This window comes from Manis javanica, chromosome 15, assembly GCF_040802235.1.
Source record: "Manis javanica isolate MJ-LG chromosome 15, MJ_LKY, whole genome shotgun sequence".
Lineage (NCBI taxonomy): Eukaryota > Metazoa > Chordata > Mammalia > Pholidota > Manidae > Manis > Manis javanica.
This window is the reverse complement of record NC_133170.1, coordinates 43,703,474-43,715,812: the sequence shown is the minus strand read 5'-3', so window position 1 is coordinate 43,715,812 and position 12,339 is coordinate 43,703,474. Positions and strand designations below refer to the sequence as shown.

Below are 12,339 nucleotides of genomic sequence, written 5' to 3'. Positions count from 1 at the left end.
CTCTCAGGATTTGGTAAGAGACCTGCTTTACATTTTCCTGTATAATTGTTTTTGCTTATGAATTTATTGTATACCAAAAAGCATCAAGATTTTCCTGAATTTTGGGAAAACCCAAGGATGTACTACCCATGGACTGCTGCTCTGTTCTTCCTACAGCCTCCTTAGGTGAGCTATCTGCTCAAGTGCTTAGTTGTCCGTGCTGACTCTTCTGACCTTCAAACTCATAAATTCAAATTATTGTTAAATATTACCAACCTCAGTTACCCACAAGTATCCCAAACCTAAAATCTTGCAAACTTAGTCCGTTATCTTCCTGTGCCCACAACTTGTTTACCAGTATCGTTAACTGACCCCAGCCATCCCAGGAAGAAACCCGGGAGACGCCTTCCCCTTCCATCTTGCACACAGCAAGTCAGGCCCATGCTCCGCTGACTTTGCTCTTTCTCACGTCTGTCTCCTCTCAGTTCTCACCACCACACTGGGCTTCCAAGCCCTCACCGCCTCTCACCTAAGCTGTGCAGTGGCCTCCTACTTGATCTCTCATCCTTCAGTACTACCCACTTAAATTCTTTCCCCTCACTACCGCTAGATGACCTACCTATAAACAAAGTGATCATGGTATTTCCCTGCTCAAAATCATTTTCTGTCCCTGTATTGCCTATGAAATAGAGTCTGCACTTCTTAATAAGGTGCACAGGGCTCTTTTGCACGTTCTGCTTGTCCCTTCTCTAGGGTAAAAATAGCAAACTTAGAATATAGGCATTCTTCAGTGAGATCAGTTAAAGTTCAAGAAGCCAGGAGTAACTGGCCTGGAATGTTTGAATATTCCCCAGATAAAGGAAAGTCACTCAGCACACCCTTGTCTTTATTGCGTTAATGAAATCATGTCATTGTAAGATTCACTTAGCCTGCTAAAAGGCCCAGCTTATTTTTTTAACTTTACCTATATGCTGTTTTTCCATTTCCATCCCCTAATCAAGTAATTTGCAGACTGGACAGTTCATTTAGCAAGCTAGCCCAGCCATAAACACAGCATAGTAAAGACAAGAAAGATTCCATCTTAAAGCTAAGATTGTATTTTAAAACCCAGGAAGTTAAGAAGATTCTTGTCTTGCCAATGGGTTTCATCCCTGGGCAAGTTCACTATGGATTCACTGTGACCAAAGAAGTGACAGTAAAATGTTCTTGGGGTGAAAGGATTATACCCAACTTTATTTTCACGGTGTCAGATCAGTCACTAACATCCTGTTCATTCAGAGCGAGTCTGCATGCAGCAAGCCAGTCTCTGCCTGTAGAGATGGTTTGTGGGAGGTAAATGCTCTCAGCTTTTGCTTATCTGGAAATTGTTTAATCCCTCCTTCAAATTTAAATGATAATCTTGCCAGATAAAGTATTCTTGGTTCAAGGCCCTGTTGCTTCATTGAATTAAATATATCATACCACTCCCTTCTGGCCTCTAAGGTTTCTGCTGAGAAGTCTGATGATAGCCGAAGGGTTTTCCTTTGCATGTGATCTAATTTCTCTCTCTGGCTGCTTTTAGTCTGTTGTTATCTTTGATGTTTGCCACTTTAATTATGTGTCTTGGTGTTGTCCTCCTTGGGTCCCTTGTGTTGGGAGATCTGTGCGCTACCAAGGCCTGAGAGACTATCTTCTTCCCCAGACTGGGGAAGTTTACAGCAATTACTTCCTCAAAGACATTTTCTATCCCTTTTTCTCTCTCCTTTCTCTTATACCCCTATAATACGAATATTGTTCCGTTTGGATTGGGCCACACATTTCCCTCTGTATTCTTTCATTCCTTGAGGGCCTTTTTTCTCTCTGTTCCCCAGCTTCTTTGTATTCCTCTTCCCTAATTTCCATTTCCTTTTTCACATCCTCCGCCGTATCTAACCTTAAAACCTCTGTTGTGCTCTTCAACAATTGGGTCTCTGTCCCAAAATCATTCCTGAGTTCTTGAATATTTTTCTGTACCTTCATGAGTATGTTTATCATTTTCATTTTGAAATCACTTTGAGGAAAATTTATTAATTCAGTCTCACTCGATCCTTTCTCTGGTGTTGAGATTTGGCTTTGTACCAGGTTCCTTTGACATTTCATATTTGTATGTGGTGCCTTCTAGTGCCCAGAAGCTCTACTCTGTGGGGCTGCTCAGCCCCTGGAGTGATGTCGGGCGTCAAAGGGGAGTGGTGCTGGTGCCTGGGGGGAGGAAAGGGCTGTTTCCTGTTTCCTGGTTGACATGCCTGTCTCACCTGCCAGAACCGCTGGCCGAACACACAGGTGTAAGCCTCTGTGCTTTGTGATTGTAGCTGCTGTAGGCAGGGGCTTACCTCTGGCTGGCCTGACGCCAGGGCAGGGGCTGCCGGTTTTCGAGCCAGGTGCAGGCTAGCCGGGAGGAAGACACTGACTGCATATCGCAATGGGGGGCTGTGGAGTTGTGGAGCCAGCCAGTGGGAAGGAGCGCCTGAAGATTGTTTAAATTCCCAACCTGCTGGGCAGAGTGCACCCAGACAATTTTGTCTACCCGTCCTTTTTCCTGAGCAGTAAGCTCTGTGCAATCCTTGCCCCTTTAGCAGCCCTCTTGCTTTTCGGAGGTCTTTCAGACTGCCCGCCCAGATTAGCCAGATATGAATCCGTTTCCCACAAGTATCTGGAATCTCCATCTCTCCAGGTATTGGGCCTGTCTTAGCTTTCCAACCCCACTAATCACCAGGGCACCATGCAATGTAGGTTCGTGCTCCCTGAACAGGTCTCCAGGGCTAGGTGTTCAGCAGTCCCAGGCCTACACTCCCTCCCCGGTCTGTGTCCCTTCCTCCCTCTGATGAGCTGTGGTGGAGGAAAGCCTTGGGTCTGCCACGTCACAGCTTTGGTTTCCATTTCCATGAGATCTGCCCTTTTCTCCAGGTGTACGCAGTCTGGGGCAGTCTTCTTTCCTGGTACTCTTTCAGGATAAGTTCTTTTACTTATATTTTCATAAAATACGTGCTTTCAGGAGGAGGTCTCTATGTCACCTCTCACACCATCTTTAATACCTGGGAGGCTATTCCTCAGGGATGAGGGGAGGAAGTTGCACAGAGGGCTCCCTTGGGAGCAAGCATACCATGAGAACCTATGGCTGCCAGCCACCCGAATCCTCAGAAGCCTCCACTGGGCACACAGGAGGCAGTGGTTCCAGGCAGCACTGTGCCGTGTCTGTGTCCATCCCAGGATAGGCTGGGCCTGGTGAAGACGGCCCCACCTCTCCCTGGAACCCTATGGCTACAACACAGTGGCTGATGGCACCCAGGCAGCACATGGCATCAAACACGGAGGAGGACACATGCACGAATGGTGACATCCAACGCATGGTGGGGCACCTTGCCTCTCTGTGCAGCGGGACACGAGTAGAGGGGGCGACACAGCACAAAGGTAGCCAGGTTGGCCGCAGCTTTGTACAGGTCCTTGAGGATGCAGCGGGATGCTGGAGAGCTGCCCGAGTCTGTCAACAGAGGAGGTACCAGAGCACCTGCCCCGGCAGAGGGTCTGGGATGAGCAGGTAGAGCAAGAGGAGCAGGAAGCAGACTAGGGTCTTGGGGTGCCAGGTGCTGCCTGCCTGAAGCAGAAGCTCTCCTCTGCACGTAGCCAGGGCAGCAGCAGTGTTGCGGGCCCGATGACAGCAGCTGCAGGGCCACACAGGTGAACAGAAGAGGCAGGTTATCCCGGGTTCCCCCCATTATCCTGCTTCCACCCCATCCCCTCTGCCCTCTGTGTTCCTGGCCCTGTACAGAAGGGTCTGGCCATCAGCAGCACCCATGGGTTCCCTGTCACGGAAAGGCTCATGAGCATCGCCTACTCACAGAGAAGGAAACTGGGTCCCAGAGGTGGAGGGGAATCAACCTTCACTCTGAGAGGTCTGGACTGGCAGTGGAGCTGGGATGCCAGCCCCACCTGTCTTTAGGACTCCCCCACACCCAACAGAGCCCAAAGCTTCCCGCAGACTGGGGAACAGCCCACCCCTTGCCAATGGCACCAAGCCAGAAACTCACCTGGCCCTGGCCAGTAAGTTTAACTCTTGTGGGACCTGAAGAAAAACAGTCCCTTTCTGCCAGCCCTCTGGCGTGGGGGCTCCAGCTGGCAGGACAGGCTGTAGCTGCAGGACAGAGGGCCACCTGTGAGCCTCTGGAGCCACACGTCTGGGGCCCTTCTCCAAGAGCCTGCTGGCAGCTGGAGCCCACACCCGCCTCCTGGCAGCCTCACCTCTCCTCTTCATCCATGGGCTCCACGGCCTGGAAAAAGGACTTGAAAAAGTGCTCATCGGGCTCCAGGTAGTACAGCGCGGCCATGCGCTTGTGCATCAAGATCTCACCCAGGACGAGAGTGACCTGGGGCAGAGGAAGGGCAGGATGCAGACAAGGAGGGGAGTGAGGAGTGGGGCAGTGGGATGGTCCTGGATCTTTGCTCACAAAGGAAACCACCTTCCCTCCAATGCCTACCAGCCCTGCCTGTTCCTACTGTTGGGTCTCCAGCTCCTCCTCCAGGAAGGCGGCCTTGATGCCACCCCATCCCCCACTTGACAAAGCCTTCAGTGCCCCCAGCTCTGCATATCTTAACTCTGTCAAGACACGTTAGACCCAGGGAATGGGCCAGACGGGGTCCTGCCCAGGGATCTTGACTCCATTTCTCACCTTATGTGGTACTACACTCAACACTCTCTTGCTCGTCTTGTCACCCTGGAAGGCAGGAAGGCAAACAAAGTGCATCAGTAGCAGTCCCCTGGGCCCAGAACAGGGCCAGAATGTCCCCACTCTTTCTCAAGTTGGAGGACTGCCAGGGCCCTCCAAGGGGCAGGCCTGCCGAGAAATAGCACCCAGACCTACCCCAGCATCGGGGTTACCAAGAACGGGGACTGGACTAGGGAGCTGAGGCCTCAGGCGGGAAGGCACTGCCAGCCCCATGATGTGCTTCCTGCCCTGAAGGAGCAACATCCCCTCGCTAGGGCAGCGCCTGAGCAGGAGGCCAGTCCTGCTCAGATGCTGCCCCCTGTAGCCCTCAGCCCCACCTGCCCAGGGACAGGACCAGGGCTTAGGGGGATCCTTCTGGCAGTCCTCTCCAAGCAGCCCAGCTCGTGAGATGGATGGGAGACTCTCAGGAGAGGGCTGGCCGGGTGCTGCGAGCTCCGGGCTCACTGGGGCCTCTCTCCTCTCTAAAGCTCACCATCCTGCCCCACCCCCCCACCACCCATGCCCCTCTGGGCTCACTCACATCCTCATTATGTTCCGGGAGTTTGTCTACGAGCAGGTCATCCAAGAACAGTCCGAGGAAGGGGACCATGCCCTGTGCCACCTGGGTGTGGAGGTGATGAGTACCCACCTGCCTCACGGGCACCCACAGAGCCTCCCCTGAACCCCACACCTGCAGCCCCCAGCTCCCTTGGACCACCCTTGTGCTGCCTCCCTCCCCTCCCTTCGCCCTGCGCTGCTCTCCTGGTCCCTCCCAGGGCTGGCTTGTGGCCAATCCCAGGACCTGTGGTCCCTGCACCTGTCCTCCAACTTCCCCCTGTACCCAGCTGCTCTCGCCCTCCTCCTGGTCACCCCAGTGCTGGCAGCTCAGGGCTGCTGGCACCAGGAGCAGGTACAAGGTCGCCCCCACCACCCAGGACCCGCGCCACGCCACTCTCACCTGCTGCTTCCTACCCTGGGATCCCCTGGTGGCCCACAGCAGTTTCGTCGCGATGGACTTCGCCTCCTGCAAGGTCCAGGACACTCAAGTGCTCATGCTTCCCTCCCACATGGCCTCCCACCACCAGACCTTGCTTGATGGATGCATTGCCCTCTGAGTCTCCTAGTACCTATGCTGTCCCCACCTCCAACAGGCTCTCAGCCTAGGGCGATCCCAGCTCAAGCACTCACTAATACTCACAGGTGTCTGTGGGCCATGGCTGGACGCCCTAAGGGGTTTCGTCACCTACAGAGTGCCAGGGGAGATCCCTCTGCCTCCCAGGGTGCCCTGAGGACTTACTGTCTGTCACCTGGCTCTCACCAGAGCTCCCCTCACACGAACAGGTGGGATGGGCACAAAGCTGAAGCCCATTTTGTGCTCCCTGGACCCTGCTCACCTGGGAGGCCCACACCCCAAGGTGACAATCCTTGATGACCAGATGAGATGCCCAAGGCTTCAGTGGGGCAGTGACCAGCTCAGGGGACCCAGGGGAGAGGCCGACATTGCTCAGCCATAGGCCCTACCCGTGCTGCTGACCACATGCCAGCCCCAGCCCTGACTGGGGTACCATCCTCTGGTCCTCACTGGTTGTCAGGTCCCCAGTCAAGTGGAGCAAGGGAGGGAGACAAGCAGGACCCTCGGGGTCCTGCTGGACCCTACTTTCCCCATCAGCTACCCCCTCTCACCCCACACACACCTCGAGTCTGCCCCAAGTATGGGCCACAGCACAACAGAGGACTTGCCCCAAGGACCCCCTCCCTTCCAGACCTCTAGCCTCCATTTACCTCGAGGAGCCACTTCCTGTTAATGCCCTTGTCCCTCTTTTTAAGGTTTTTATATATCCTGGAGCTCTTCCTAAGGGGAGGGGAGAGGAAGAGGGAGACACATGGCCAGTAGGTGGAGAGTTGGGGGCAGACCCTTTTCCTGGGGCACCCAGGAGATCCACAAGCCTGCATGAGGCTTTCCACCACAGCCCTGAGCCCTGGGGAATCCGTGGCCTGCGGAGGGGGCTGCATGTTTCCACCCTGGGCCTCCATTCCCAGTCCTCATGGGGGCAAATCTGCTTTGGGCCAGGTCACTGTCCTTGGGGCAGAGACCTCCTGCTGAAGAGCACATGCTCAAAATCTCCAATTGGTTTCAACCCACACCTGACATTGCAGGAAACCGATTCTTCCAGGAGAACCCCTGGCCTAACCCCACAGGGGAATCCGAGAGCCCACGATCCCTGTCCCTAGGCTCTGCTGCCTCCCGGGAAGTCCCAGCCGACTGACGGAAACTACCAAACCTAGGGGTGACCTTATCCTCTTAGGTGCCCTAGTCCTGGGGACAGGACAACCCACCAGGGAACATGTCGCCAGGTGCTCTCCAGACGACGTACAGCTGGGCTCTGCAGGGCCAAGAGAATGGCACGAAGGGACGCGAAATTTTTGAGGGCCAGACACTCCTGGGAGGGAAGACAGAGCTGAGAGAGGGGCCTGCCTCTCTGCTCTGTCACCCCATGTACTCCTTTCCTTAAGGAGACAGACACCCAGGGAGTCCAGCACACCTGGTACCAGGAGAGCAGCCATCCTGGGTGGAAGACTGTAGCTCAACTCAAGAAAGGGGCCAGGTACGGTTGTCCCACCGCTGAGGCCTACAAGTGCAGGTCTGCACACCCCTGGCTCGAGGGACCCAGGGACTGTGCTGGGTCAGATGGCAGCCATCCATCATGATGGCTGGCAAAGGAGGGGAGCAGTTCCCAAGATGCCAGGATGGACCCCATTGGCTGTCCAATGACATACCTTGGCCACCTGGATCCAGAACTTCACCACTCGGGCCCTGTCCCGGGATGTCATGCTCGGGGCACCGAGGCAGGAAGAGGTGACCAAATTAGCCGTGTCACCGCATTGCCTGATGATGCGATGGATGGTGGGGGCCAGGAGCTCAAGGCCTCCCATCTGTGACTGGTGCCAAAAGTAGGCCTGGCATTCAGCATATGCCACCTCGGTGAACAGCACCTGGGGATGACAAGGGGTGTCATCCTGCTGTGCCCCTGGTGCCCATATGCCCAGGCAGAGTTTCTGGTCAGAGCTGGAGCCCACGCAGCTGAGGATGTGCTGTAGGCCTTGTGGCCAACTGGCCTTCGGACCCCATCCACTGAGGCTCCCAGGACCAGATACACAGGACGCCACAGTGGCGAGGAACAGAGGGGCTTTGCTCGCAGACACCCTCACACACCTCCTCCCTGCCACACAAGGCAGCTCACCCTGCCCATCCTGGGGCATCTGCCTTCCATTCTGCAACCCCGTAGATCCAGCTGCCCACTCAGGTGCAGTTTTCCCCAAAACAATTCCACCCAGGGCCTTTCTTGGTGTCTGTGTCTCCCATGCAGTCAGGTCCATGGCAGGGGCCTCTGAAGTGGAGAGTCTGTGGAGGCCTGCCAGGCCAATGGCCTAAGGACCTAAGGCCCTGGCGGCACCTCCCAGAGCATGCCTCCCATTTCCTGCCCCTCCCATCCCAGCCAGGCCCTGCCCACCTTCCCTCCATTCCTCCTCATTGGTCTGCAAGTATCCCTAAGTGCTAGCCATACTGTCCCTGTATGGTCACTGAAGGCTTGTGGGTGAGGAGAGTCTCTCATGACACGGGGTGAGTCCGTGGGGAAGCTGTGGGGACTTGGGCCCAGATCACATGAGTCCATAGCAGGTCTGAGGCAGCCCGTGACACAGGGAAGGCCCACGCCTGACCCAGAGAGCCCGCTCTGCTCACCGCACACATCAGGGTCAGCTGCTCGGCCACCAGGCGAGGGGGAAACGCCAGGATGGTCGGCTCCTCCTCCCTCGGCACATCCCAGGTGTTCACGGCACAGGGGCTGGTGGGCTCCAGTACTGCCTCGGGCTCTGCCAGGCCTGGTGCCATTCCATCAAGTGGTCCGGGCACCATGCCTGAGGGCTCATGGGGCTGCAGCTCAGGGCCTGGCACCGGGGTTGCGGCCACAGCTGGGACATCCTCCGGCTCTGCAGGGCCTGAAGCAGGTGACACCGGCCGTAGCTCCAGCACAGGGGTCTCACGGGGATCCTCAACAGGCTCTAGCGATGAATCCGGCCCTCCCTGTGCCTCTGGAGCCATCTGCATCTGCCGTGGTTCTGGAGCAGGACACAGGGACATGGTCACCCCGGGGCTGATTCACCATGCCTTACAATGACAGAAATCCCTCACTGCCTTGAAGGGAACCCCAGTCTGGAAAGCCCACCCTAGATGGTTCCCTGGCTGCAGGCCCTCACCTTCCATCTCTGCCACCGTGGGCCCCACGTGCTCCTCCTGGACCAAGTGGTGAAGGACTCGGCCCTCTGGGATGGATGAAAGCTGGCTGCCATGGAGGACGCTGGGCACATGCTTGGGCTCCCAGGTATGGCACCCAGCCAGTCGCATCCCGGGACTGGGGGTAGGCCTGTGTGTGGAAGTGTTAGAAGCCTGGTCTTTCCAGCTCCACTGCCTTCCCAGCCCAACCTTCTGTAGGACTGGCCACTGGGCATTCCCCTGCCTGTCGAAGCAACTGCTCCTTCCCCTTCAGACACTGTGTGTCTCTCCTGGGACCCCATCCTTTCCCAATCTCCCAAATAGGATGTCCCCAGTCATCAGCCTGCCCATGGGAATCCAAAGATCGCTGACCTGCTGCATTCTGATGGCACATCGGACTCCAGCTCGGGGCATGAGACCACTCCTGGGATATCCCAGGTGTTCACACCACAGGGGCTGATGGACTCTGGACATGGCTCTGGCTCGGCCAGGATCAGTGCCATTCTGGGAAGTACTCCAGGTACCGTGCCTGACGGCTCATGGGGCTCGAGCTCAGGGCCTGGCACCAGGGCTGAGGCCACTGCTGGGATATTCTGCGGCTCTGCAGGGCCTGAAGCAGGTGACACCGGCCGTAGCTCCAGCACAGGGGTCTCACAGGGATCCTCAACAGGCTCTAGTGATGAATCCGGCCCTCCCTGTGCCTCTGGAGCCAGCTGCATCTGCCGTGGTTCTGGAGCAGGACACAGGGACACGGTCACCCCGGGGCTGATTCCCCACACCTTACGATGACAGAAAAGCCCTCACTGCCTTGAAGGGAACCCCAGTCTGGAAAGCCCACCCTAGACGGTCCCCTGGCTGCAGCCCCTCACCTTCCAGCTCAGCCACCGTGGGCCCCAGGTGCTCCTCCTGGACCAAGTGGTGGAGGACTCGGCCCTCTGGGATGGATGAAGGCTGGATGCCATGGAGGACGCTGGGCACATGAGCTGGCTCCCAGGCATGGCGCCTAGCCCGTCGGATACCGGGGTGGGGCTTGGGCCTGGGGGTAGAAGAGTGAGAAGCCTGGTCTTTCCAGCCACACTGCCCTCCCAGCCCACCGTTTTGCGGGCGTGGCCACTGTGCGTTCCCCTGCCTGTCCAGGCACCTGCCCTTCACCTTACAGACCCTGTGTGTCTGTCCTGGGATCCCATCCTTTCCCATCCTCCCAAATAGGACATCCCCTGTCATCAGCTCTCCTGTGGCAATCCAAAGATCGGTGACCTGCTGGGTTCTGCTGAGCTCCCCTGCCCCAAGCCCCAAACTCCTCCTCCGCCGTTTCTGAGCAGATGGACCGTGCCCCCTCTGGACCCAGTGAATGCTCACATTTTCAGATCCTCCTCAGGCCTCTTGTCATGCCCCCTGTTACATGAGGAGGCCATGAGGGCATCGCCCGTGACGCTCTCCGGCCGTGACCTGCGGATGATGCCTGAAGTGACTGCCCGACTCCACATGGGACAGGGTCCCAGTATTCTGTCTGCTTCCTTCACTCAGTTATGCTAAGTGTCCCCAAAGGGCCTGCACAAAGTGAGTGCTTCATACCTATTGTTGCTGAAGGAAGTCCTAACAGAACCTTGCCAGGTACCCCTCTGCTGCCCCCAGGGGTCCTTCATCTGGCCACGGTGAGGACAAGGACCAGGACCAGCCACAGGGAATTGCGAGCCCCCACCTCCCCGTTCCCAAGGCTTCTTTCCATGTGCTTTTCCAAATTGAAGTGCCTGATAGGTAAGGCCAAAGGCTTTTCATCGAGTACAAAAGAGTAATAGCACCAAAGTGGCCCAGCTTGGCCAGGAGTCCTTTCTGCACTGCCCAGGACCAGGGGAGCCCATCTAAGACTCCTCTCGTAATCCCCATGGGCAACCTAACAGGCTGATCACCAGCCACCCTGCCTGTCAGAGGAGCATGTGGCAGCTCAGACACGTGTGGAGACACTCAAGACACACAGCGGGCTGTGGGCAGAGGCCTGACTGTGCCGAGGAGGTGGGGTGGAGGCTCACCGGGGGGGCCGCTGGCCCGTGGTCGGCTGGTCAGCGTCCTCGGGAGGGAGTGTGAACTCAGGAGTGCTCCGGCTGATGTTTATAGCTGGATCCACTCGGGAGGTGCACCTCCTCCACTTCCTCCTCTCACCCGTCCGGGGAGCCGTGCGCTTGGGAACCTCACTCCCATTGACAGTTGACTCATGTTCACGCTGAGGGGGTCAGCAGGGATATAGTCAGTGGGGAACCCAGGAACCTCCAAGACGAGGGAGGTTTGCAACTCACCTGAGAGTCCCCAGACCCCTGGGGTGCGATCAAGAAGAGGGAAGGGGTGCCCCAGGGAATGAGATTCTAGGCCTTCTGGAATGGGACTGTCCTGGGACACTCTCATGGGGAAGCCCTGGGAGGGCCCTGGCAGGTTGCCAGGTTTTGAACAAGGTCCTGGGAGATGGAGTAGGGGAATCCATCCACCAGCTCCAACACGCTCCCCAGGGTGGAGCTCTGAAAAGCCAGCGCCCAGTAGCTTGGGAGGGGCCACCCGGGGCTGCCTGGACCTCCCCTCAGGGGGAGATGTGGGCCTCAAATCCTGCCCCCGACATCAGGCACACAGGGCCATCTGCAATAGAAATCCACTCCGTGAGGGAAGGAGAGGACACCCCCCAGGCTCAGGATTAACAATGTGGGTGGAAGTGCCTGGTCCCTACACTCACCTCCACATCCTGAATGATGAGACCAGAGCTGTGACACTGACTACCCCGCCGGGGGGCCACCACCTCACAACATGCTGCCACCCAGGAATGGCCACCCTCCTCCCCAGACTTCCATCCCACCCATGCCCCACACCCACCACACACACACGGAAGGGGCCGGTGGGAAGGTCAGCCCGGGATGGGTCACACTTGGGGCCTGGCCCTGGAGTGGCCTGCTCTGGGCTGCCCTGTGTTACCTCGGGGCTCCTCGGGAAACACGGACAGAAGCGTTGGAGGTGGGTGCTGAGCCAGCGCCCGCAGCGAGCAGAAAGACTGCTCCTCTTGGCTTCCCTGACTCCCACACCTTCAGAAGGCTCTGCACAACAAGACCGCATGTTGCTCTGTCGAGCGCCTCCGGTCAAGTGAGCAGGACTGGGGTCTGTGACCAGTAAATGGGCACCGGATCACAATTCAGGTTCTACTGGGCGTGTCATCAGAGACATCACTTCCTGAAGGTTCCATTTCCTGGGCCCCTCCCTGCACTCAGACACACCCACATGCCCCTCTGGGCTGCTGACTGCCCACCTTCCTGGCCCTTGCCATGCATGACTACACAAATCTACACACCAGAGCCCTCCCCTCGCTCTTTGGCAATGTCACCAGGGTCCCAG

General features: G+C 57.0%; 2 protein-coding genes across 2 annotated transcripts; both read right to left on the bottom strand.

Moving 5' to 3' along the window:
- Positions 1 to 325: 325 nt before the first annotated feature.
- LOC140846444 (ral-GDS-related protein-like) lies at positions 326 to 8,665 on the bottom strand. The gene is made up of 10 exons (XM_073222751.1): positions 8,440 to 8,665; positions 7,476 to 7,691; positions 7,035 to 7,138; positions 6,480 to 6,549; positions 5,656 to 5,721; positions 5,239 to 5,319; positions 4,662 to 4,706; positions 4,234 to 4,358; positions 4,023 to 4,126; positions 326 to 3,656 (listed from the first exon to the last, which is right to left on the bottom strand). The coding sequence occupies exons 1-9, from the start codon at positions 8,611 to 8,613 to the stop codon at positions 4,042 to 4,044; spliced, it is 966 nt and encodes a 321-aa protein (XP_073078852.1). The 5' UTR covers positions 8,614 to 8,665; the 3' UTR covers positions 326 to 3,656; positions 4,023 to 4,041.
- Positions 8,639 to 12,073, bottom strand: LOC140846384 (uncharacterized). Its single transcript, XM_073222399.1, has 8 exons — positions 11,926 to 12,073; positions 11,001 to 11,191; positions 10,330 to 10,419; positions 9,840 to 10,006; positions 9,343 to 9,700; positions 8,955 to 9,121; positions 8,687 to 8,816; positions 8,639 to 8,645 (listed from the first exon to the last, which is right to left on the bottom strand). The coding sequence occupies exons 1-8, from the start codon at positions 12,061 to 12,063 to the stop codon at positions 8,639 to 8,641; spliced, it is 1,248 nt and encodes a 415-aa protein (XP_073078500.1). The 5' UTR covers positions 12,064 to 12,073.
- Between the last annotated feature and the right edge of the window lie 266 nt (positions 12,074 to 12,339).